At 54.5% G+C, this 24502-nt stretch overlaps 1 protein-coding gene across 1 annotated transcript in view; it reads right to left on the reverse strand.

Annotated features, from left to right (window-relative positions):
* The window catches only part of RAMP1 (receptor activity modifying protein 1), a 47305-nt gene extending 23269 nt beyond the window's left edge, over positions 1-24036 (reverse strand). Inside the window, exons 1-2 of the mRNA XM_064287401.1 lie at positions 23873-24036; positions 14758-14896 (exon numbers count right to left, since the gene is read on the reverse strand). Coding sequence (XP_064143471.1) covers positions 14758-14896; positions 23873-23915 — 182 coding nt within the window. The 5' untranslated portion in view covers positions 23916-24036. The remainder of the gene's footprint in view (positions 1-14757; positions 14897-23872) is intronic.
* Between the last annotated feature and the right edge of the window lie 466 nt (positions 24037-24502).

Consider the following 24502-nt stretch of genomic DNA (forward strand, 5'->3'; position numbering starts at 1 on the left):
CCATTATTATTATTTCAAACCCAACCAAACCCTTTGCCATAGGGTTGATTTGGCCTCATAGCGGCCCTACAGGACAGACTACAACTGTCTCATAGGGTTTCTAAGGAGTGGCTGGTAGATTTGAACCGTTGGCCTTTTGCTTAGCAGCCTGTAGCTCTTAACCACAGCAGCACCAGGGTTCCACTAGTACTATTATTACTATATTATTATCTTAAAGATGTTTTAGTGTATCTGGAAGTGCTTCTTTAAGGTTTTTAAGCTTTGAAAAGTACACTATATACTAAGACAAACATTTGACTGATGTTAGATACGAACCGTACCTAACTGTTCTGGCTTAGGTACAAATTCAGCTCAAAGACAGACTTAGGAATGGAACTCGTTTGTAACCTTGGAACTGCCCGTAGATAAACTACCAATCTTAAAATAAGTAGAAAATAAAAAAATAAATCAATAGTGGAGGAAAGAACTGGACAAAGAAATTCTCCAAACCACCCAGATCTGATGGTTTTAGTGATTAATTCATTCAAACTTCAAAGTAATTTTCTAAGTAATTTTCCCATCATGTAATTTGTCCCTGGACACTGACTGCAATAGTCAGCTAGTACATATATTCCATTAGAACTCATTTTTCAGGGAAGAGTTTAAGGAGAATAGGGTCATTGGGATGGGCGCCCAAGTGGGACTCCATGCTCGTCCACACCCCATGATGTTGTCCTCCTCCTGATGGTGTTTCCACTCGTGGCTAAAAGGCGATCTCTTGGGACACAATCAATCAGTCAAAGCAGGCAGGGGCCAATCCAAGGGCAAGCGAGAAGGGGCTGGGCTCTCCAAGGAACACAACGCCTCCCACTGATGCCTGGCCACGTCAACTCTCCCTGTGACTTTTTTTATGGAGTCTGGCAAAATGGTTCTCAATTCCTTTGGAAAAATAGGCATAAAATATATCAAAGAAAGCAAAACATAATGCGAAATATAGTGACATGAAATGCAGCAGGAAAGGATTGTTGTTGTTTTTGCTGTTAGAGGCCACTGGGTCGGCCCCCGACAGACGGCTGGCGCGTGTGTTACATGGCTGGTGCGTGTGTTACACGGCTGGTGCGTGTGTTACACGGCTGGCGCGTGTGTTACATGGCTGGTGCGCGTGTTACACAGCAGACCTGCTACACAGGGTTTTCTTGGCTGTAATCTCTGCAGAAGCTGTTCACCAGGCCTTTCTTCCTCAGAGCCATTGGGTGGGTTCGAACCACCAACCTTTCGTTTAGCAGTGGAGCACAAACTGATTGTGCCAGCTAGGCTCTTAAGAAAGGATAAGGCCTTCTAAATTGCAGAAGTTATTATAAAGCCATAGTAATTTAAAGAGTGTGCTATGACCCCAAAGTGTAAGTAAGATTAGTTGAAATAGACTCTTACGGATAGAAGAATATATTACGTGTTAAACTAAGCATAATAAAACAATGGAGGAAGGAAACAGTATTTAATGAATTACGTTAGAATCATTGAGGTAGGAAGGAAAAAAAATTTAATTTATACCTTAATGTAACTAGCAAATACGTTAAGAACATAAATATTATTTCAAAAGAAATAATGGGATAACTAAAAGGTAACAGCACATAATATTCTCACCATATGACCCTGGCAATCAAGACAATTGAATCTGTGGCACAGGCAACACCAAATCAAGCTGCCACAGACCTCGGGGTGGGGGGAGGAGGTGAGTCAGGATAGACCAGCGGCTGTCAAGCTGGTTCCAACTCATGTTAATCCCATGTGTGGATACACGTCAGCTAATTAACAAAGTGTAGAAAAAAAGCATCAACTCTAACACAAATGAAATAAAAAGAAAAAATATTTAGAACAACATGACATAGAAGAGGACTTGAAGCACTTACTGATGAAGATCAAAGACTACAGCCTTCAGTATGGATTACACCTTAACATAAAGAAAACAAAAATCCTCATGACTGGACCAATAAGCAACATCATGATAAATGGAGAAGATACTGAAGTTGCCAAGGATTTCATTTTACTTGGATCCACAATCATCATCCACGGAAGCACACTGCATTAGGCAAATCTGCTGCAAAAAACCACTTTAAAGTGTAAAAAAGCAAAGATGTCACTTTGAGGACTAATGTGCACCTGACCCAAGCCATGGTGTTTCAGTGACCTCAAATGCATGTGAGAGCTGGACGATGCGTAAGGAAGACAGAAGAAGAATTGATGCCTTTGAATTGTGGTGTTGGCGAAGAATATTGAATATACCACGGACTGCCAAAAGAACGAATAAATCTGCCTTGGAAGGAGTACAGCCAGAATTCTTGTAAGAAGCAAGGGTGGCAAGACTTCATCTTAGGTACTTTGCACATGTTATCAGAAGGGACATCATGCTTGGTAAAGTGGAGGGTCAGCAACAAAGAACATGACTTTCAGTGAGATGGATTGACACAGTAGCTGCAACAAGGGCCTCAAACACAGCAACAGTTTGGAGGATGGTGCAGGACTGGACTGTATTTCATTCTGTTTTACATAGGGTGTCTATGAGCTGGAACCGACCGGATGGCACCTAACACCAACAGCAATGACAGTGAAAGATGTGCAGATTAAAATAAAAGAGGAAATCACCGACTTCACATGGAAGGAAAAGAGGCTGCAGATAAGTAAAGCATTACTGAAAAAGAAGAAGAAAGTGGGAGGCCTCACACTACCTGATTTTAGAACCTATTACACCGCCACAGTAGTCAAAACAGCCTGGTACTGGTATAACAACAGATACACAGACCAATGGAACAGAATTGAGAATCCAGACATAAATCCACCCACATAGGAGCAGCTGAGAATTGACAAAGGCCCAAAGTCTGTTAAATGGGGAAAAGACAGTCTTTTTAACAAATGGTGCTAGCATAACTGGATATCCAACTGCAAAAAAATGAAACAAGACCCATACCTCACACCATGCACAAAAACCAACTCAAAATGGATCAAAGACCTAAATATAAAATCTAAAATGATAAAGACCATGGAAAAAAACATAGGGACAATGCTAGAAGCCCTAATACATGGCATAAACAGTATACAAAACATTACTAACAGTGCAGAAGAGAAACCAGATAACTGGGAAATCCTAAAAATCAAACACCGATGCTCATCTGAAGACTTCAGCAAAAGAGTAAAAGATTACCTACAGACTGGGAAAAAGTTTTTAGCCATGACACACTAGGGTTTTGTTTTTTTTTTCTGATCAGTGTCCTATCTCTAAAATCTATATGATACTGCAAAAACTCAACCACGAAAAGACAAACAACCCAATTAAAAATTGGGCAAAGGATATGAACAGACACTTCACTAAAGAAGACATCCAGGTGGCTAATAGACACATGAGGAAATGCTCTCGATCATTAGCCATTAAAAACCCAGTGCCATTTAGAGAAATGCAAATCAAAACTACAATGAGACTCCATCTCACTTCAATGAGGCTGGCATTAATCAAAAAAACACAATATAATAAATGTTGGAGAGGTTGTGGAGAGACTGGAACACTTATACACTGCTGGTGGGAATGTAAAATGGTACAACCACTTTGGAAATCGATTTGGTGCTTCCTTAAAAAGCTAGAAATAGAACTACCATGGGATCCAGCAATCCCACTCCTTGGAATATATCCTAGAGAAATAAGAGCCTATACACAAACAGATATATGCACACCCATGGTCACTGCAGCACTGTTCACAACAGCAAAAAGATGAAAGCAACAAGGTGCCCATCAACAGATGAATGGATAAATTATGGTATATCCACACAATGGAATATTATGCATTGATAAAGAACAATGATGAATCCATGAAATATTTCATAACATGGATGAATTCTGGAAGGCATTATGCTGAGTGAAATTAGTCAGTTGCAAAAGGACAAATATTGTATAAGACCACTATTATAAGAACTCAAGAAATAGTTTAAACAGAGAAGAAAATATTCTTTGATGGTTACAAGTGTGGGGGAGAAGGGTATTCGCTAATTAGATAGTAGACAAGAACTGTTTTAGGTGAAGGGAAAGACAACACACAATGCAGGAGAGGTCAGTACAAGTGGACTAAACCAAAAGAAGTTTCCTGAATAAACCCAATGCTTCAAAGGCCAGCATAGCATGGGCAGGGGTTTGGGGACCATGGTTTCAGGGGACATCTAGGTCAACTGGCATAATGAAATCTATTAAGAAAACATTCTGCATCCCACTTTGGAGAGTGGTGTCTGGGGTCTTAAACGCTAGTAAGCGGCCATCTAAGATGCATGAATTGGTCTCAGTCCACCTGGAGCAAAGGAGAATGAAGAACACCAAAGACACAAGGTAATTATGAGCCCAAGAGACAGAAAGGGCCACATAAAGGCAGAGACTACATCAGCCTGAGACCAGAAGAACTAGATGGTGCCCAGCTACAACCAATGACTGCCCTGACAGGGAACACAACAGAGAACCCCTGAAGGAGCGGGAAAGCAGTGGGATGCAGACCTCAAATTCTCATAAAAAGACCAGACTTACTGTTCTGACTGAGACTAGAAGGACCCCGGTGGTCATGGCCCCCAGACCTTCTGTTGGCCCAGGACAGGAACCATTCCCAAAGCCAACTCTTCAGACAGGGATTGGACTGGACTGTGGGATAGAAAATGATACTGGTGAAGAGCGAGCTTCTTGGATCAAGTAGACACATGGGAGTATATGGGCAGCTCCCGTCTGGAGGGGGGATGAGAAGGTAGAGGGGGACAGAAGCTAGCTGAATGGACAAGGAAATAGAGAGTGGAGAGAAGTGTGCTGTCTCATTAGGGGGAGAGCAATAAGGAGTATATAGCAAGGTGTGCATAAATTTTTGTATGAGAGACTGACTTGATTTGTAACCTTTCACTTAAAGCACAATAAAAGTTGAAAAAAAAAAAAAAAGAGGAAACCTCAATTTAAACCTGAAAACCAAAATCTCTATAAGCTTAGTGCTCATGAACTTGGGGGGAAATGAGTGTTTTCCTATGTCACTGGTAGATTTATAAATTGGCGACATTCTTTAGAAGGGTGACTGGGCAAAACCTATCAAGAACCATAGACTCCATTCATATCATATGCAGTAGTAAGCTCATGTGGAAGAAATTATTCAAAAATAGAAGAAAGCCTGTATGTATAAACGTTCCTGTAATGGCATCATTTATAATAGAGAAAACCTGGAAATGTCTCAACATGAATATAATTAAGAGAAGCATGGCACATTAATTTGCCTTTCCTACCATTGACCTGGAGTCCCTGGTGGTAAAAACGGTTAACAATGCGATCAGCTGCTAACTGAAAGGTTGGAGGTTCGAGTCCACCCAGAGGTGCCTTGGAAGAAAGTCCTGGCAATCTACTTCTGAAAAGTTGGCCATTGAAAACCCTATAGAGCACACACAGCTCTACTCTGACACTCAAGGAGGCACCGTGAGTCAGAGTCCACTAGACAGCAACCAGGGGCCCTTGAGCTAGGCTGCCCCATCCCACCCTGGCACCGAGTGCATTTTTAGGAAAGCAGGTTCCTTGTTTTTTGAATGAGGCAAGATGCTGGGAGATGAAGGAATTCAGACCCGAGGTGTGTTCCAGAGTGCCGCCATAAGCGCCCAGGGCTTGAGTCTCCTACGATACTTGAGGGGTGAGGGGAAGTGCCCTCAAATGACCAGTGGGAAGGGCAGATGCTGGCCTGAGCGCTCCCTGGAGGCCTCCTTGCTGGCAGCGAGGGTGTCCCTGGCCCTGCGTGTGCTCTGAGGTGCCGGCCTTTGAGTGATGGGGAATGGACTGAACAGGGAGGCCCTGGGGAGTTGTGCGGGGCGGTGGGGGCAGGTTGAGCATGGGGGTGAACGTCAGCACCAGGAAGGGACACCTGCTCTCACATCCCCCCATCCTCCTCATTACCTTGCACCTGCCCCGCCCCCTGCACTGTGGTCCCCTCCTGTGACGTCAAAGCCCCAGTGGGCCCCACTCGCTGGACAGCGGGCCCTTCGTCATCCTTCTACACAGCCTGGACGGTTCTGGGGCTTTCTGGGCAGCGTCTGAGGGCTGGGTGGGGGCGGCGATGGGCCGCAGCACCCCCGTCACCAAGACGCACTTCACCTGGGTGTCCTTCCGCTCCCAGTGGGGATCGGTTTAATGTCACCCTGGCTCTGATCTCTTAAATTGACACAGAAGCCCGAGTTCATCCCCAAACCCAGGAGGTTGTGAAACAGGGCAGTTTAATCACTGACGGAAAAAGACGTCACCGCAGGCTGGCGGCGACCCAGCATCATCACCGCTGCGTCTGGGGCGGGGCGTTTTCCCTCAGCCTTCCGTCCCCACCCCACACGGACTCCCCTGCAGTGGCCGCGGCAGACGCATTCTCCCGAAAGGAGGCGGGGTCCCTCTCCCCCACCTCCCAGAGCGCCCCCCCCCCCCGCCAGCAGGTGGGGCATCCAGACCCTCTGGGCTGGTCATGCAGCGCCTCCCACGGAGCAAGCCTGCAGTTAAAGCTATTGCCGCCCGCTCACAGGCCACTGCTGCCCCCCAAATGGACAATTCCTCTGGTGGGGGCACAGCAAGGTGGAGGGGGGCCACGCAGCTGGAGGGGCAGGGCTGCGAGCCACGGACCCCCAGGCCTCTGCAGTGTCCCCACCACCCCCTCTCTCTCCCACATCTGCCACAACTCTGGATGCACCACACGGGCTGGCTCTGGGCCAGGTAGGGGAGAGGGATTTCCAGACCCTTCCGCCTCTGCCCCCTCTGGTATGAGCCCAGCCCAGGTGCCTGAAGCCCCAGACTGCACCTCTTCTCCCTGCCCCCTCCCCCCCAGCACCCTCGTCCCCACTCCCATGCTCCACCAGGGCAGCCATGGCTAAGCCCCTCGGATGCAGTGGAGGGCCCCAACTGGGCCCCCCTGGCAGATGTTCCCTTGCTGGAACTGACGTGGTGGGGGCATCACCCGCAGCCAAGTCCCAGAGAGGAGGAAGGAGCAGTGTCACATTTGCAGGCTCTGCCCAGATGCCATTGGTGGGCACTTCAGGATGGTGTCTTTGAGTGGGTGGGGGCGAGGGTCCCTCAGGCATCACCCCTTATGGCCCCCCCCCACCAGCAGCACGCGAGCGCGACCTAGGGGCTCCCCGCCGCAGCCTGAGCCTCTGCCCTCCTGCAAGTCTTGCTCAGCAGCACCGACCCCACAGACTAGGGGGCTGCTGAGGGCCCGCGGGCCAGCTCAGGCTTTCCTCCCCCACTCCAGTCACACACACCCAGGGGCCTCGAGCAGAAGGTGAGGGCAGGCAGCAGGTGTCCCCCACCTCTCACTGCAGAGTCGTGCCCATGGGCTCCCCGGGGGCAGGGGCCAGGAGCACTGGGCTCAGCAGACCCAGCCTGGTTTGCAGTGGGGTGGCCGGACGACTTCTCTCACAGGGTCTCCTCCTCCTCCCTCCTCTACATCCACTGGCGGTGGGCAGAAGATGGCTGCAGGTCAGGACTCAGTCCCCCATGTCTGTGCCCAGGGGCAAGACTGCACACCTGGGCTTGTGTGTGTGTGGGTGCTATTGTGAGGTCTGCAGAGGCCTGGAAGGACCTTCTCTGAGGTAGGCTTAGAAAGGGTGAGCTGAGACTCAGGGCTGAGGAATGGGCTTAGGGGTGGCCCCTGTCCCCCAGCCCCCGGAGGACAGGGAAGCCCCGCAAGAACTGGCTTCCTGCCTGGTACAGACCACAGAGAGGGCCAGAGCAGGATGGACCCCATCTTCAGATGCTCCCCAAGACCTGGCTGCACTGGGGACCGTGCCTTACAGTGGAGCCCCCTCCGAAAGCAGCCGACTGCAAGGGCAGGGCACCAGCTGGGTGAGATTCCTTGGGTGGGGTCTGGGGTGGCCCACCCGGGGCCTCATAGAGGATGAGGAGGGTGACGGGAAGGATGACTACTCTGCCGGAAGCCCTTGTGATTCCAGAAAGATGCCTCATTCTCAGTTCCTCTTGAAATTCAAAACAAAAGCTGACTGTTCACGAGGACACACAAAGGGAGTTCTTTGTTCCAGGCAGCCGAGTGAGAAGACGTGGCAGGCCCAAGGGCCAGAGTGCCTGCACAAGCCGGGAGCCGTTGGCACCAGAGCTTGTCCACCGGGGTGGCTCCTGAGGCCAAGACCTGTGCCACTGGGGCTGCACCCCGAGGGCAGAGGAAAGAAATCCTCTGGGGCTGATGGGAGGTGGCACCCAGCTGGGGTGAGCAGGGAGAAGCTGAGCCCCATAGAGGCTCCGTGGCCAGGACTAGGGCCTTTTGCTTCAGTGTCAGGAGTGGGGGTGCCCCTCCCTGCGGAAGAAAGTGAGGCCAAGGGGGGACATTAGCATCAGAGAGAGGCAGGATGAGGCCCTGTGGCCCCATTTCCCCTAAACACACAGACTGGCCAACACTAGTCTGATATATGCTCCTCCCCTTGTCTGGGGCTCAGTCCCCTTCTTACTCCTCAGAGACCATATCCATCTGTCCATGTTACTGGTGACTTCCTAGCTCTTGGTGTATCTTGGGATAGTTTCCCTAAGTTATAGCTCTCTGGGGCCCAGAACACTCAAGCACAGGGGAGGCACCCACTCATAATGGGTGGGGTGGGGGGGGGGCCCAGAGTACAACGAGTTCGAATACTGCAGTACTAATCCACTTAAGGCTTGTGGTACACTCTGATCCCAAGATAGTCTTCCATGATTCTTTGGCAGATGAGGGTATCCCCAGCCCATAGGATGACCCCACACTGTGACAGAGGGAAGCAAGCACAGCCCAGGGGACGCCTTCATGCCACTGTTCCTGTCCACGTGGCGGTTGCCAGCCGGCATCCACCTCACTTCTCAGTGGTTTGTCCTGTGGCACGTCCTCCTCACTGCAGGCCAGCATGTGAGGCCTTGTGAGAAATGAGCGTGCTAAGTGAAGAATAGGGGTCTGCAGAAACTGCACAGCCAGAAAACAGGTACTTCCATGTTATAGGAGGCTTCATCTCGGCAGGAGAAAGATGTGGCCGTCTGCTTCCATAAAGATTACAGCCTGGGAAACCCTACAGGGCAGTTCTACTCTGTCCTGTAGGGTCACGGTAAGCCAGAGATGGCAATGGGGTTGGATTTGGGGTTCATCTGGGCATACTGTGGGGGAGAAGGAGGCCCCCCAAGACCCCCAGTAAGTGTGCATACCACTCCTCCTCACCCTTCTGACCAAGGTGGATGGGACAGGACAGAGGGACTAGCCTGGATGGAAGATGAACAGGGACGGGGATGCTTCACAAGGAGAGTGGCCTCGGGAGGGAGCTACAGGGCCCAGCAGACACCCCACAGCTTCCTCTCCTCCCCTCCCCCAGTGGGGCCAGGAGAGGTCAGAGGAGGCCTGAGCGGAAGGGACAGGCCGCTTTACTGCAAGTGGGAGGGTGGTCAAGGCCTTCTCCAACTTGGCAAACAGGCTCAGTGGTGTGGGCAACGTTCCAAAAACCCCAGGGCTTTAGGGCAGAGGAGGAGGGAAGCCCTGACTGGCGTGGAGGTAAAGCTGGGCTCTCCGGGTTCTGCTGAAGCTAGCAGGGGCCACCTCTGACATCTGTCCCACTGCCTGAGGCGGTGCCTCAGACACCAAAGCTGTGCAGAGGTAGTTTCTTAGCACTTGACTCAACTTGGCATTTCCTGCCTTGGTGAGAAAATCCGGCATGCGGTCAACGTCAACTCCAAAATCGACCACTTTCAGGCCGAGTGAGTTCCGGTGAGGGCAGGAGTTCTCCTTCCTTGTCCTGCTCTCTCTCCCTTGGCCCCTCCAATGCCCACAAGAACGTCTCTGGAAATGAGAGTTCTGTTGGCATATTTGTCCATGTTCTCTGTGCCTTCCAAAATTAGGTTATATCCCCGCTGAATACAGCAAATTCCGTTAGCAAACAAGGCTGCAGTCTGCTGAGATAGAGCGCTGGTAAATGATGGGAATTTGAATCGTGGTGTTGGCAAAGACTACTGAATATACCATGGATTCCAGAAGAACAAACAAACCTGTCTCGGAGGTGGTATAGCCAGGATGCTCCTTAAAAGCAAGGATGGTGAGACTTCATCTCACTTTGGACATGTCCTCAGGAGGGACCAGTCCTTAGAAGGACATCACATTTGGTAAACTGGAGGGTCATCAGAAAAGAGGGAAACCCTCAGTGAAATGGATTGACACAGTGGCTGCAACAACGGACTGAAACATAGCAACAGTGCTTCCTCCTGTCGCACGTAAGGTCACCATGTGTCAGAGCCAACTGGACACCTACCAGCAGTAAGCGATGGGATGGCCTCAACACCAGAGAGCGCCCACAGGGCCTGGGCAAGGTGACCTGCTAAACCGTGACCCTTGCAGGCAAACCTGCACGTTCCTCACACGATAGGACTCGGGATGAGACTCCCACCAGCCGTTCTCACCACCTGCAGACTTGACAAAGTCCATCCAACCAAGAAGGAATCAGAAGAGCTGATGGCACAGGCAGCCAGGTCCGGGGCTGCTGACCAGTGCAGGGGCAGCGGCAGGCAGCTCGGCCCCAGGGAGCACCTTGCAAACACAGAGGCAAAGCAGGCCCCAGCCCTGTACTGCCTTGTCGCTGGAGAATGCCCACCACCCTCTTGTCGGAGCCAGCCCGAGCGCTCTCGTCAGGCCTTCCCTTTCACTCGGGACATTCCCGTCACTGACCAGCAACACCTGGTGCTGCAGCAAGTACTGTCTCCATCGTCCGGGGCCTTCGTCACAGGGCTGATGGGGAGCAGAGCTGCGGGGCCCCCCGTCTGCCTACAGAACGCTGTCTGCGAGCCCAGAAGGCTGGTTGCACGAACAAGCCCCCACAGTGTCCCCACACCATTTATTCTTGTGTGTGTCTCATGGATGGCTGGGTGGTACACACTTGCCCTTGTCACTCAGGGGGAAGGTAAATCCCCCTGCCAAGCAGCTGCTATAGACTAGAATCTTCTCTGATTTCAGAGACCAGCTGGAAGTTTCCCAAGGCCAGAGCCACCTGCAGGCCAGGCCAGGCCCCCTGGACAGCTCTGACCTCAGGCAGAGGCATTGGGGCAGCTCTTGACCCCAGGGCTCTTGCCTTTGGGGTCCCCTGACTGTAGCTTCAGTCTAGTCCTCAAGGCCAGGCCCCAGCAGCTACCCAGTCCTGTCTCCAGGCTTCTGTCAGTTGCACCTGCCTCAGAGAGGTGTCTTCCCCAGTGCCCAGGTCCTTCGTCAGATAGCTGGCTGGGTCACAGTCCTCCAACCTGGGCTGGAGGCCCCACATGGGCCAGGAGTGTCCCTGAGGCCAGCTGCTGTCTGGCTGCCTGGCTCCCTGTAGGACACCCTGTGATGTCATCTGGATGATGTCATCAGGACAGCCTCCTGCCCACAAGAGAATCTACCTCCTTGCCTTTTCCAGCTTCTAGAGGTACCTGCACTTCTTAGCTCGTGGCCCCTTCCTCCACCTTTAAAGCCAACCAAACCAAAAAACTAAACCCACTGCCGTCGAGTTGATTCTGACTCCTAGCAACCTTATAGGACAGAGTAGAACTGCCCCATAGGACTTCCAAGGCTGTAGTCTTTTTGGAAGTAGGCTGCCACATCTCTCTCCCATGGAGTCACTGGTGGGTTCGAACTGCCAAGCTTTCTGTTAGCAACCGAGGGCTCCTTAAAATCAACAACAGGGGCCAAGTCCTCACACCAAATGACTCTGACCCCCCCTTCTGCCTCCTCTCCTTCCAAGAACCCCTGTTATGGGATCAGGTCTACTCGGACCGTTCGGGACAGACTCCTCGCCTCCAGGCAGCAGATCGGCAACCTTTAAGCTCTACCTGAGGGAGCCCTGGTGGTGCAACGGTAAAGCGCTTGGCTGCTAACCGAAAAGTCGGCAGTTCAAAACCACCAGTGGCGCCTCGGCAGAAAGACCTGGCGATCCGTACCCATAAAGATGACAGCCTAGGGGTAAGAAACCCTATCGAGCCATTCTCCTCTGTCCTGTAGGGTCGCTCGGGGTCGGAGTCGGCTCGACACCACACAGCAACAGCCACTTCCATCTGCAGCCTCAATGCCCTTTTGCCAGGTAACCTAACACATTCACTGATTGCAGGCATTAGGACACGGACATCTTTGTGGGGCTGTCGCTCTGCCTATAGCAGACCCCCAGGGCCAGGCAGACCCCCAGGGCCAGGCAGGCCTGCACTGGCTTTCTGTGAAGCTGCTACGATGATGTTTTGCTTCTTTGTTCCTTACGTTATCTTGGTTTTCTTCTACAACAAGAGAAGATCCCTGGCAACCTTGCTCTGCGCTCCTGTTTCCAGCTGTCTCACCAGGCGGCTTGAACGCTGGCGACTCCTTTGGCTGCAGCTCTATTCCTGTGTGGCCTTTAAGAGGGGCAGAAGCCCTGTGTGGTGGCTCCCACTTTTACCAACACACCCAGGCCGCCCTCAGGGTCCTGCGGAGCCACCTTCATGTAACCCATCTAGACAAATCCATGGTCATTTAGACAAAGCAGAGTAAGACGCTGCTCCTCCTGGGGGACTCCTGCTGGGTCTGGATCTTTAAATGCGGATGACTCAGCTGAGGCAGAAGGCCAATGAGCCCACAGAACAGGCTGAGGTGATTGTGCACAACTGCTCCACCCCCACGGCCCCTCCATTTCTGACTCCTGATTAATGTCAGTTTAGGAAACGAGACCTTGAAGTCTCGGCAGGTCCCCAGGCCCTGTGGAATGAGACAGGACGAGAAGATCCACCACCTGACACGCGCCCCTGCAGACACGCCTGTGGCTGGGAGGGGCAGCTGCTGAAGTACCATCAGCCAGGTGGGGGACCAGAGACGAGCCGGCGAGGGGCCACGGAAACCTCATTTCCGTATCTGTGCAATTGGGTTAAGATGAATGACACCAGCCTCACCTTCCTGGCCGGGCAGTAGGGAGCAGGAGAGCTTTCCTGGTTGGCCCCCAGGTGGATACCACCTGTCCCACGTGCTGAGTCAAGGGCTTTCCAGGGCGGACCTGCCATCTCCCTGACTGATGAATATGCCCAGAGCCCCCAGAGCACCCTGTGACTCTGGGCTGGGCTGACCTTTCACAGATATGTGTGTGGTGGGACGGCCTGCAGAAAGAACCCCCAAGGATGGAGCCAGAAACATCTCTTCAAAACCATCCTCAAACCCAAAGCTTTGACCACCAGGCCCAGGAACCCCATGGCCCATAGCTGAGCTCCATGGTGACCTGACCTAGCAGGGCTGGCCCTGGAGCCCAGGCCTCAGCTTTGGCCACTTCACCTTGGATGCCACAACTCTGCACACCTGAACATGAGCAGAGAGCAGTTTGTTATTTTAAATCCTAGTACCGCACACCTGCCTATATCCCATACCTTTTTTATTTTAGGCTCCCAAGGTAGAGATTCACTTCCACAATTATGCACTGAGCACAAATTCTCTGGTAAGCACGATGGAGCCCCCAAGATAAGCGAGAGGGCTCTGCCTTCAGGCAGCAAGCAGTCAGGTGGGAGGAGCTTACGGCTGGTGGCTTCCTGGAGGAGGCTTCCTGTGCACTGCTGCCCCCAGAGGAAGGACTGGGTCAGGGCTGGCCACAGGGGGCACCCAGCCAGACAGGGAGAAGCCTGCATGGGCTCAGAGGGGGCGTCACAGCCTCCGCTCTTGAGGACATAAGGCAATTCTTTCCACGGCAGTGCCAGACAGGGAGCTGGGCATTCGCGTTGTGTTTGCTCCACCCCGGACACTTAAGCCTGAATTCCCAGGAGCCCGGGCCCCAGACGCCAAAGCCACATACATGTGCCCTCTGCCCATTACCTCAGAGACGTTCCTCCTGGGAGGCCCAGTCGCAGACAGCCTTCCCTCCCCATTCAGCCCTCTCCCCCCACAGCCCACCACCAGAGGGAGGCGCCCTTCCGATACACCCACCCCTCGTGTGCCGGTCCAGTGTGAGATTATCACCCCACACATGGATGCTCGTATGACTCTACTACCGGCCGTAAACGCTCCAGGCTCCTCTGACCCCGCTTGGCCGCTGCGGTGAATCCGAATGCCAGGCTCTCATGCCTGCTTTTTCTGGGTGTTTTCCTTCCCCTCACTGCCCTCCCCCCGCCACCACCTCACTGAGGCCCCCAGGACGCCCCCAGCCCACTCCAAAGTGGAAACAAAGACGAGGGTATGGATTGTGGAGACACCAAGTTCTGACCCCTGCTCACTGGGTCAGGCATCTGCTCCCAAGGTCAGAGGGGCCTGCTCCGGGTGGGGAGAGCCCCGGGACCCCGGAGTCAGCCCATGGGTGGAGACAGGAAGACAAAGGGGCACAGGAAAGAGTCTCAGGGAATGCTGTGTTCAGTACACAGCCTGAACCCCCCTCCTGCTGACAGCTGTCCCCATAATTCCTCCAGCGGGAAGGTGGGGGGGTGACGGGATGGAGGGAACCAGCAGGGACATCCCTGAAGACAGGGGCTCCCTCCACAGAGCATTGGCCCCCGAGGCCCCCCAGCACTAGACGGTGCTCCTGGTTACCCCCCAACACCTTCAGGCCTCTCGGACTGGACCCGTGCCCCTGTTCCCGGGAGCCCCCCTGCAAGGCTTCACCCTCCACCTGGGTGGTCTTCTCCCCCACATTATTCCCACCCGCCTGTCACCCCCAGGTCTCCTGTCCCTCACTCTTCCCACACGCCTGTCACCCCAGGCCCAGCAGGGGCTGAGTCCCGCCCAATGCTGACACACATGGGGTGGGGCGCTGCAGAATCAGGGACCCAGGACTCACGTTATGGTCTTGTCCCAGTCGCACCAGAGGGTCTTCCCCAGGGCCTCCATGTTCACCTGGAATCGCTTGAGGCACAGCTCCTGGATGACGGGCCGGTAGTGGGACTGCTGGCAGGCGGTGGTCACCACGAGGAAATGCACTGTGGGGACAAGGATGGCCAGGGGCAGTCAAGCCTGCAGTCCACCCACAGCCCCGCCCCTGGCCCCAGAGGCCATGTCCATCCACAGCCCCCCAATCACCACGCCCACCAAGGCCCCCTACGGCCAAGCCCATTGACAGCCCATCCCAACAGTCCTGTCCACCCGTGGCCCCTCCCCCAGAGGTCACACCCACCCAAGAGACTTCCCCCAGCAGAACTGCTCTACCACTGCCCCACTCAGTGACCATGCCGGCCCCTCCCAACATCCATGCCCATTCCCGGCCCTCTGCCCACAGCCAAGTCCACCCACCCGCCCTGTGAAGCGGTGGGTCTCCTGAGCAATCGCTGAGAGGATCTTTGGCTCCAGCACCCTCCCCCTGCCCCCTGCAGGCAGCAAGGGTCCCACAGCACCCCCACATGCTCCGTGCAGGGCAAAGGTCAGGGCAGTGCTAGGGGACACTCCCACTTACAGGGAGAAACTGCCACTTGTCCCCAGAGCCCACATGCACGTTTAACCCTCACGACCCCTGACGTAAGTCCTCCTGACAACCCCACCCAGACTGGACCGAGGCAGCGAGAGAAACTGCTCCCTGGGATCGAACCCCAGCTGCTCCGACCCTCCAAGACCACCATGCCACCAGGCTCTCCCTAAGAGAGGAGAGGCGTAGTCCTGTCCCTAGGGACAGCATGAGGGGTTTCTGGGGCTCCCTGATGGCCCCCCTCCTCGGGACCGCTAGCCCGAGCAGGCCCATCCAGCCTGGCAGAGCCCAGGGCTCGGGGCTGGTGGAGGCTCACATGCCTGTCTGAATATTACAAGGTATAAACTAGCTTCCTGTTAGGTAGAATATGTTCTACACCCCAGGAGATTAAGCACGATTTCTCAAGCAGCGCATTGCACCACATCACAAATCCCTTTGTTCCCCCAAAGCCCATGATTAGCTCCGGGGGTGGGAAAGCTTTTCATTTGCTCCCCCTCCCCCACCCCCAGGATGCCTCTTCCTCAGCTGCATGTCACTTTCTCACTCTCTTTGTGGGGTGGCAGGGGAGGGGGCTGTTCACCCATCTGCTTCCCCCCTCACTCTCCTCACCCCCACCACTGCTATGTTGGGCATCCTTTGTCCACAGGGCACCCCCAGCCTCACATTGCCAGCACTGCCCCTCCAAGTTTCTGGAAGGAACCGGGATGGCTGGGTGGGTGGAGGCTGGATGGCTGGCTGCATGGATAGAGATAGATAGATGGATAGATAGATAGATGGATAGACGGATAGATAGATAGATGATAGATAGATAGATAGATAGATAGATAGATAGATAGATAGATAGGTGAGTGAGTGGGTGACGGATGGATGGGTGGGTGGGTGGGTGGATGGATGGGTGGGTAGGTTGGTGGGTGGAGAGTGTCATGGATTGAATTCTGTCCCCCCAAAATATGTGTCAACCTGGTTAGGCCATGATTCACAGTATTGTATGGTTTCCTCCATTTTGTGATTGTATTTTTACGTTAAAGAGGATTAGGGTGGGATTGTAACACTCCTACTAAGGTCACATCCCTGATCCAATGTAAAGGGAGTTTCCCTGGGGTGTGGCTTGCACCACCTTTTATCTTACAAGAGATACAAGGAAAGAGAAGTGAGTAGAGAGTTGGGGACCTCATACCCCCAAGAAAGCAGCACCAGGAGCAGAGCACATCATTTGGACCGGGGTCCTTGTGCCTGAGAAGCTCCTCCACCAGGGGAAAATTGATGACAAGGACCTTCCTCTGGAGCCAACAGAGAGAGAAAGCCTTTCCCTGGAGCTGATTTCTTGAATTTGGACTTGTAGCCTACTAGACTGTGAGGGAATAAATTTCTCTTTGTTAAAGCCATCCACTTGTGGTATTTCTGTCATAGCAGCACTAGGTGACTAAGACAGATAGATAGATGGATGAGTGGGTGAGTGGATGGGTGGGTGGGTGGATGGATGGTTGGATGGATGGATGGAAGCGTAGGCGGATGGGTAGATGGATGAATGGGTAGGTGGCTGGCTGGCTGGCTGGATGGAAGGGTGGGTAGATGGGTAGGTGGATGGGTAGGTGGATGGGTGGATTCCACAGGCCACAGACCAGGGCACTGACCCTGGTCCACAGCTGGGCATTAGAACGGAGTGTGGAAAGGGAGACAATGAAGCCCCGGACAGGGCAGAGGTGGTGACTGGTTCACCAAGAGCAATCATGCTGTCTCGGGGAGAACAGATCTTGGTTACAGGTAACAGAGGCCGACTGGCTGAGTCAAGCAAACTGAAGTGCAGACTGACAGCAGGGAGCCCATGGCCTCTGGGAGGGGGCTGGAGCAGGAAGCTGGAGCAGGGGTCGCCCCAGCAGGTGCACTCTGCCCATGTCCCCGTGAGGTCCTAGGTGAGGGGGCTGAGTGGGCCGACCAGGCTATGAATGTGGGGGAGGCCAGCGCTTTGAACAGTAGGTTGAGCAGACCCCTGAGGCAACAGAGGCTCTTTGAGAGGGGATAGGTGGGAACAATTAAACCCTTTACTGCCCAGGCCATGCTCACACCCTTCTGGCAGGGCGAGGGACCTTGGACCAGGGGGCGCTTTCGTCAGAGGGAACCTAGGTTTTGGCGGGACTTTGGGGCCTCCTCTGACATCCTGGGGTAAGAGGAAGGAGCGAGGTGACACCTGTAGGAGGGAGCCCCCGCCAGGGCCTGTCCCTGTGCCTCATTCTCATGGAGGATTTATGTGAGGACTCCGAGGCCTGTAGATTCCACTTGAACGTGTGACCTCGTGGGAGAACTAACGGACGCACCAGATGACAGAACCCAGGCTGCACCGCTGACCTGGTGGTCACAGCGAACAGGCACGTGTCATGGCAATAAAGGTAAATCTGTGTTTAATTAAAAACAAAAACCCAAACACAGCTCACGTAACCATATAAGTTGACCGGCAGAGGGGCAGCCAGCAGCACGAGGCCTGAAGAATTCTGGAGTGCGGAATGACGGGCGGAGACCTGGGGAAGCTCGGGCAAGCCTGTGACCGCTCCGTGTTTCAGGCACAGGAGAAGAAAAGCTGCACTTTTCTGAAAACAAGCCTGATGCTGTCTCTTTACTGGAAGTAGGGCGACGTGACCGGTTTAAAACTGAGTAAAGTTGCCAAAAGTGTTTAAGCGAGCCAACTGGGGCCACGTGGGTCCTGCTTCTGCATGGATGAGTCTGCTCCTTCCTAGCTCAGGTGGTCCCAGAGCCCTTGCGAAGGCTTGGGGGTGAATTCCTGCCCGGGCATGTGTACTGGGACACCACCTGCCGTCTTGCCAGGCAGGGGTGAGAAATCCAGTGCTGGGGGGCTCAGAGAGACCGCTCCCTCTCTTCACAGTAAGGACCCTCAAGCAAGTATGCGAGAAAGGGGGTGTCCGCAAGGCTCCCCACGGGCAGCCTGCGACCTCAGCTCTTTGGTGACCTGCTAAGCCTCACACTTGGCTCACAGACTGCGCAGTTGTTATGCCTGGGCCAGCACGTCTGGCTGGGGCGGTCCTGCTGGGCCTTGTTTTATGTTTGCAAAGAGAGAGAGCTGCAGACCCCGTGATGCTCCGTCAACGCACGGAGTGGGTGGCAGGAGAACGGTTGCCAGGGAGCCTACTTGTCTCCTGCTCCAGAGTGAGGCTGAGGCTAAAAATAGAACCTCCCTGGTGCTGCCAAGCGAGGCCCAGCTGAGTCTGGGAGGAGCAGCCCATGCGGCCCGCATTCCCGGGAGAGGGGGTCTGCTCGGGTGCCCCCCACACTCCCCAGCCTCCCAGGACTTGGGCAGGTCTCCTCACCTCTCGGGCTGTTTCTTGATCTGTGGATGGGAACCTCCCTGGCCCAGTCGGCTGAGGGCACTGGTTTCCAGGGACTCGAGCCTCAAGCTACTTGTCCCTGTGGGATCTCCAGTGTTAGATGACCTGAGAGATTCTCTGGACACCCAGGGGCCTGACCCCGAACCCTGTGGGGGAGACTGGCTGGGGTCTGGTTTTGGTTTTACATCTACTCCAACGGTGCCATCATTCTCACCTCAAGGGTCTCTGGGGCTCTCTTCTCTGTCGCTCCCCCACCTGCCCTCACCTGGCCTCTCTGCTCCACGCCGGCCCTGCCATGCTTTGTGCCACACCCAGGGGATGCTCTGAATGCCACAGGTTAGATCATGGCACCCTGTTATGGGCTGGACAATGGCCCCCAAAAGCTATGTTGAAGTCCTAACCTCCAGCAGCCCAGCCTCTGTGAGTGGCTGGCCCACGGCTGGCTCATTCAGCTTCCCTGCCCACTGGGTTTCCAGCACACCCTCAGCTGACTCCTCTGCTGGCAGGAGGGACCTGCAGAGTGGGCTGACCCTGGTGGGGGTGGGGGCCCAAGGAGGGCCATGGAATATGAAGGGGGGCAATGCTAACGTGGTATGATGCAGGCTTTGATGGGGTGTGCTGGGACACAGAGGAGGGTCACCGTCCCCATGGTGGCCAGTGGGGGTAGCCAGGGAAAGCTCCTGGAGGAGGGGGTGGGAGGGGGCTGTGGGCTGACCCCACCAGGCCTGTGGGGCTGGGAGGCAGGGAACAGGGGCAGAGGGTGATGGCGAGGTGGGGGACATGGTCGGGGGGGCCCCACACCATGCTGCGAGTGATCCCTGGGGAAATGCAGAGACCCTGCAAGGCCAGATGAGGAAAGAAGGAGGGCGAGGCTGTGACCGTGGCACCCCTCATCTCTGTGGGCCCAGCCTGTGGCACAGTTGCTTGAAATTCTTGTTTTAAGCATGATTAAAGTGATGTCAAAGAAAACATAGAATAAAACCGTATCAGGAAAGGAACGCCTGTCCCGTGAGCAACGGTAAGGTCACCATGTTAAAATGGTCAAGGTCTTGTGTATGCGGGGGAGCCCTCCACCCACCACTGGTTGACATAACCCTCCTCATCGAGGAGAAACCAGTCTTGTAGAGACTTCTCCAGCCCCAAGGTCATTCTACCCAGAAGTGAGGACACCCTCTAGGGGCTCCAAGTGTGGGGTGAGGTGGGGACCTGGCAGACAGCCAGTCTGGGGACAGCCCCAAGGGTACCTCTGGTGTGGCAGGGGACATGACAGAGCCAGCGTCCTGTCTGCACCTTACCGTCCGTGAGGCCACTGAGGTGCAGAGACAGCGGGCTCACAGGCACCCTGTGCGGGTGCTGGCGGCCCCACCTCCCCAGCCCACATCTCCCCCGGCTCCACCTGCTCGTCTCGGTGGCAGCATCTGCTCCTTCAGGAGGCTCCCCGCAGTCTCCTCAGCCCCAGCCACAGCCTGTGGGGTCCACCGAGCCCCTGTACCCACCAGGCACCTCCCTGTGAGATACAGACACACAGCTCCATCGCTGAGTACTCCTCCCCCACGGGCTCTGTCTGGGGCTCAAGAGGTGCCAACAGATCTTGGTCGTCTGCCTGTCTGTCTGTCTCCGAGTCACAGCAGGTGGCCCTGAGGCTCACAGGGTGTGGCCTTGCCGGGAGGGACCGGACAGATTTTCTCCAGGGCTTCAGTATAAAATCATTCAACCTGGCTCTTGCCCCATCCTGGTGGCCAGGCCTGGGTCAGGGCCCACTGAGGAAGAGCTGGCCACGCCGCAGGGGGTGGAACCCTCAGGGAGACGGGCAGGACACCCGGAGGAGGGGACGCCTTAGGGGACCGAGCACGTTAACTGGACTTTACAGCTTATGAGGCACCACTTCCACACAAGTAACTACGCGCCTTAAGGGAAGTTTCTGCCCGAAACAGCTCCTCATTGTTCAGTTGCTGAAGGGGCAGAGGTGGCTCAGTGGGAGAATCCTTGCTTTCCATGTGGGAGACCTGGGTTTGGTTCCCGGCCAGAGCACCTCCTGCGAAGCTACCACCTGTCTGCCAGTGGAGGCATGTGTGTCGCTATGATGCTGAACAGGTTTTGTTGAAGCGTCCAGACAAGAAAGACTAGGAAGAAAGGCCTGGCAATCTACTTCCAAAAATCAGCCAATGAAAACCCTGTGGATCACAGGAATCCGATCCGCAGCTGAGCATGTGGATGGCTCAGGACAGGGTGGCATTTTGTTTCGTTGACCGTGGGGTTACCATGAGTCGGGGCCGAACGACGCCACAGTAGCTCACGACAACAAGTTGCTTAACACACGTCCAGTCTGGACACAGTTTCTCCCCAGTCCTGGCTGGGGCTGACTGTCTGCACCCTGACTGGCATGCCCTTTAGAAGGAAGACGGAAATCCGGAAACTTCTCCCTGCAGCTAAATACACAGAGAGGGTAAACACACACTGAGCTGATTAGTAAATAAGAACCCTCCAAATGTGGATTCCAGGGTTAGCAGAAAGGCCTCCAGACTGAAAGAGCCCCAGAGCCAAGGCAGGCACGTGGCCGTTCCCAGGGCAGACCCTAGCGAGCCGTTCTCGGAGGCCGCGCCAGCACGCCCAGCCTGAAGATGGCCTCTCAGAAGCGGGAGGCGCCAACGCAGGCATCTGTCACAAGCCAGTTTCTCTGCGGGCCCCGCTCTTCTCTGATGATGAGAAACATTTCAGAGGCCAGCCGTGTACAAAGCTTCAAAACGCAGGTGTGGCAAAAATGGTTTCATGACTAGCAGAAAGGTTGGTGGCCTGAGCCCACCCAGAGGCACCTGGGAGGACAGGCCTGGTAATCTGCTTCCGAAAGGTCACGGCCTTTGGAGCACTGTGCACACACGGGGCTGCCATGAGTAAGAACTGATGGCACCTGACAACAACGACAACAGCTTTTTGTCTGCAGAAAAGTACACGTGAAGCTCAACAGTACAAGAAATCCAAGGTAGAACAGATGCAGAAAGGAAGCAGACTGAAGAAACGGAACGCCTTGATGGTGAAATTGGTGAAGTCCTCAGACCAACCGACTGGCGTGCTTTTTAAAGAAGAAATCCCACATAGGCATTCTGGGCTGCTGAATCTCCATCACCAAGGAGACCTGGCCAATGCCATGGCTTGGGGAGGAAACGAACAGTGTGTGCTAGTAACTCTCCTAAGTACTGCTGGGCCCCCGTGACATGAATTTACTGATAACCTCATAAAGCTGTGTTTGTTCGTCCAAGATCCTACATTAACCAGACCTCACAGAATAATAAGATTCCACAGATGCTGGCCTCCCACCAGAACAGGAATCTCTTCCTCGGTAAACAAGGAAGGTCTTTACATGTGACCATGACATTGTGTTTGATTTACACAACTTGTGGACTCTAGTAACTAATGTTTATTTATTTATTTATGTAAAAAAAAAAGTTTACTCGGCCTAGCTCTCTGCGACGCCAACAGAGAAATGCTTTTTCTTAGGAGACCTAAAGCAGTAAGTTTCAGGTCAAGCCGAGTAGACCCTAACGCAACAGAGGAGAACAACATTATTCTAAGACTTTGCTTTTTATGTGATTTCAGCCAGAACGCTAAACGGGGCAACGTCAGTTTTCACATTACTCTCCATTTAATCAGAGGCTAATAATGATGCCAGCTCGAGTGGTTTTGATGTGGCTGTGACACCTCCGGTGAGTGCAACAAACAGGGAAGTGAGGACTTTCATTTGTCCTGTGCAGCCCTAGGAGCCCTGGGGAGGCAGTGGTTAAGAGTTCAGCTGCTAGCCAAAAAAAGGTTGGCACTTGGAATCCACCAGCTGGTCCTTGGAAACCCTACGGAGCACTCCTACTCTGTCCTATAGGGTTGCTCCACACAGTGGGTTTGGGTTGGTTTTGGTGCAGTCCTGAGGCAGCCCGGGTGACACAAATAGTTTGTACTTGACCAGTAACAAAAATCAGCAGTTCAAACCCACCCAGCGGCTCTGGGGAAGACAGGCCTGGTGATCTGGCCTATAAAGATTACAGCCAAGAAAACCCCAGGGAGCAGTTCTGTCCTGTAATGTGGGGTTGCCATGAGTTGTAATCAATTGAAGGAGCAAGGTTTCTTTTTTTTTTTTTTCCTGGCAGGGTGGGGCGGGGCGGGTGGGGAGGGGGGAGTCCTAAGCCCCCACCTCCTTTCAGTGCCTGAGCCATACTCCCTGGAGACAAACTGCTTTGGAAGCTACAAAAATGATTTGGGTGGTCACACCCCTCACAAGGACCAGTTCCAGGGCCACGGTCACCTGTTCTGGACCAGAGCCACAGATCTCAGAGAAAACCGCAGGGGGCTTGGGGGGGGCACTGGGTCCCCCACTTCAGCAACCTGCTTAGTTTTCATCAAAAGATAACTAAGTACATGAAATGACTCTAATGGCCAAAGCAGTTTGGGGAGGTTTCTTGACTTAGGTATGGAGGAAACATTAGGGGCAGGAGGGAGAAGATGGCAATCCCTTGCTCAGTCTCGCTGACTCTGGCAGCTCTGCGTCACCACAGGGTTCCAGTCCGCCATCTCTCAAAACAGAAGGCCCAGCACGCTATGCTGCGCGCTAAGTGCCTGTCCCCTTTTGAATTTCTATCACCCAGAAATGCCAAGTAAAAAACAAACAAAAAAAGAACCGTGGAAATGTCTCAGAGAAGAGGGTGGCTGTCCTTGATCCAGCCAAGGACATGCCGGGGAGGTTTTCTAGCAAATAACTAACTGCCGCGCCGCCTGTGGCAAAGCCTCGATTCTCGGTTTGCACGAATTTCCAGGTTGACTGCAGTGATTCTGGCTCCCAAACAACTAGGCTGCCAGATATTAGCTTCCAGATGGTGCCCACAAGAGCGGCCTGGGGGAGCCCCGATCTGAGGGGAGCCGCGGAGACCAAGCTGAGGAGGAAGGGAGCCCGCGCCCCGTTTTCCTCCTGCAAACAAGATTCGGGGGGGAGCCCTGAAGACGCGCAGCACCCCTGGTGCCCCAAAGCCGCCCTTGCTCCTGGGGAGGCGCCGCCCCGCGCGCCCCGACCCGTCCCTGTCCCCACGTCCCCAAGGCGCCGCGGGGCCCTGCCCTGCGCTCGGACTGCGGGTTCGCAGGAGGACCCTTCTCTGCCGGGCCCCCGCGAACCTACTCACCCAGGAGCAGCCAGAGGCCGCGCCACAGGAGGCCCCGGGTCATGGCGCGCCACGGAGCAGCCGCCTCGTGCTTCGCTGGGGTAGGACTCCGCACTGCCGCCCGGCCGAGGACGCAGCGAGGGGAGGACGAAGCGGGGAGGACCGAGCGGGGAGGGCTGAGCGCCGCGGCGCGGGCTGCAGGGGCGGCGCCGGGCGGGCGGGGTGCGGTCCTGGGCGCGGGGGGCCGTGAGGGAGGCTGGGCGCGCAGAGGACGCTCCGCGCGCAGCACCTGCCGGCCGGGGGCGCTGGAGAAGGGGCGCTGCGACCCTAGTGAGCACGCGCAAACAGAGCGGCCCACCGTGTCCGGAGGCTCAGTGCCGAGACCATGGACACTCTGTAAATGGTGGAGGGTCTCCAGATAGCTCCGGGGGGCGGGGGGAGGGGCGGCATCTCAGTCAAGCGCCATCTGCTCCTCCCCCGGTTCCGGCCACTCCAGCTGCCGGGTCTGCTTTGCAAATGGTCAAGCCCACCCTCCTGTACCCACTCCCGCCCCCCCCCCCAAGGTGCACCCTGGGGACCCTATGGAACAAAACCAGCCCGGGACTTGGGGAGGACACACGTGCAAGGACATACTGGGACCCACGCCTCAAT

The sequence above is a fragment of the Loxodonta africana genome, chromosome 6 (genome assembly GCF_030014295.1).
Source record: "Loxodonta africana isolate mLoxAfr1 chromosome 6, mLoxAfr1.hap2, whole genome shotgun sequence".
Classification (NCBI taxonomy): Eukaryota; Metazoa; Chordata; class Mammalia; order Proboscidea; family Elephantidae; genus Loxodonta; species Loxodonta africana.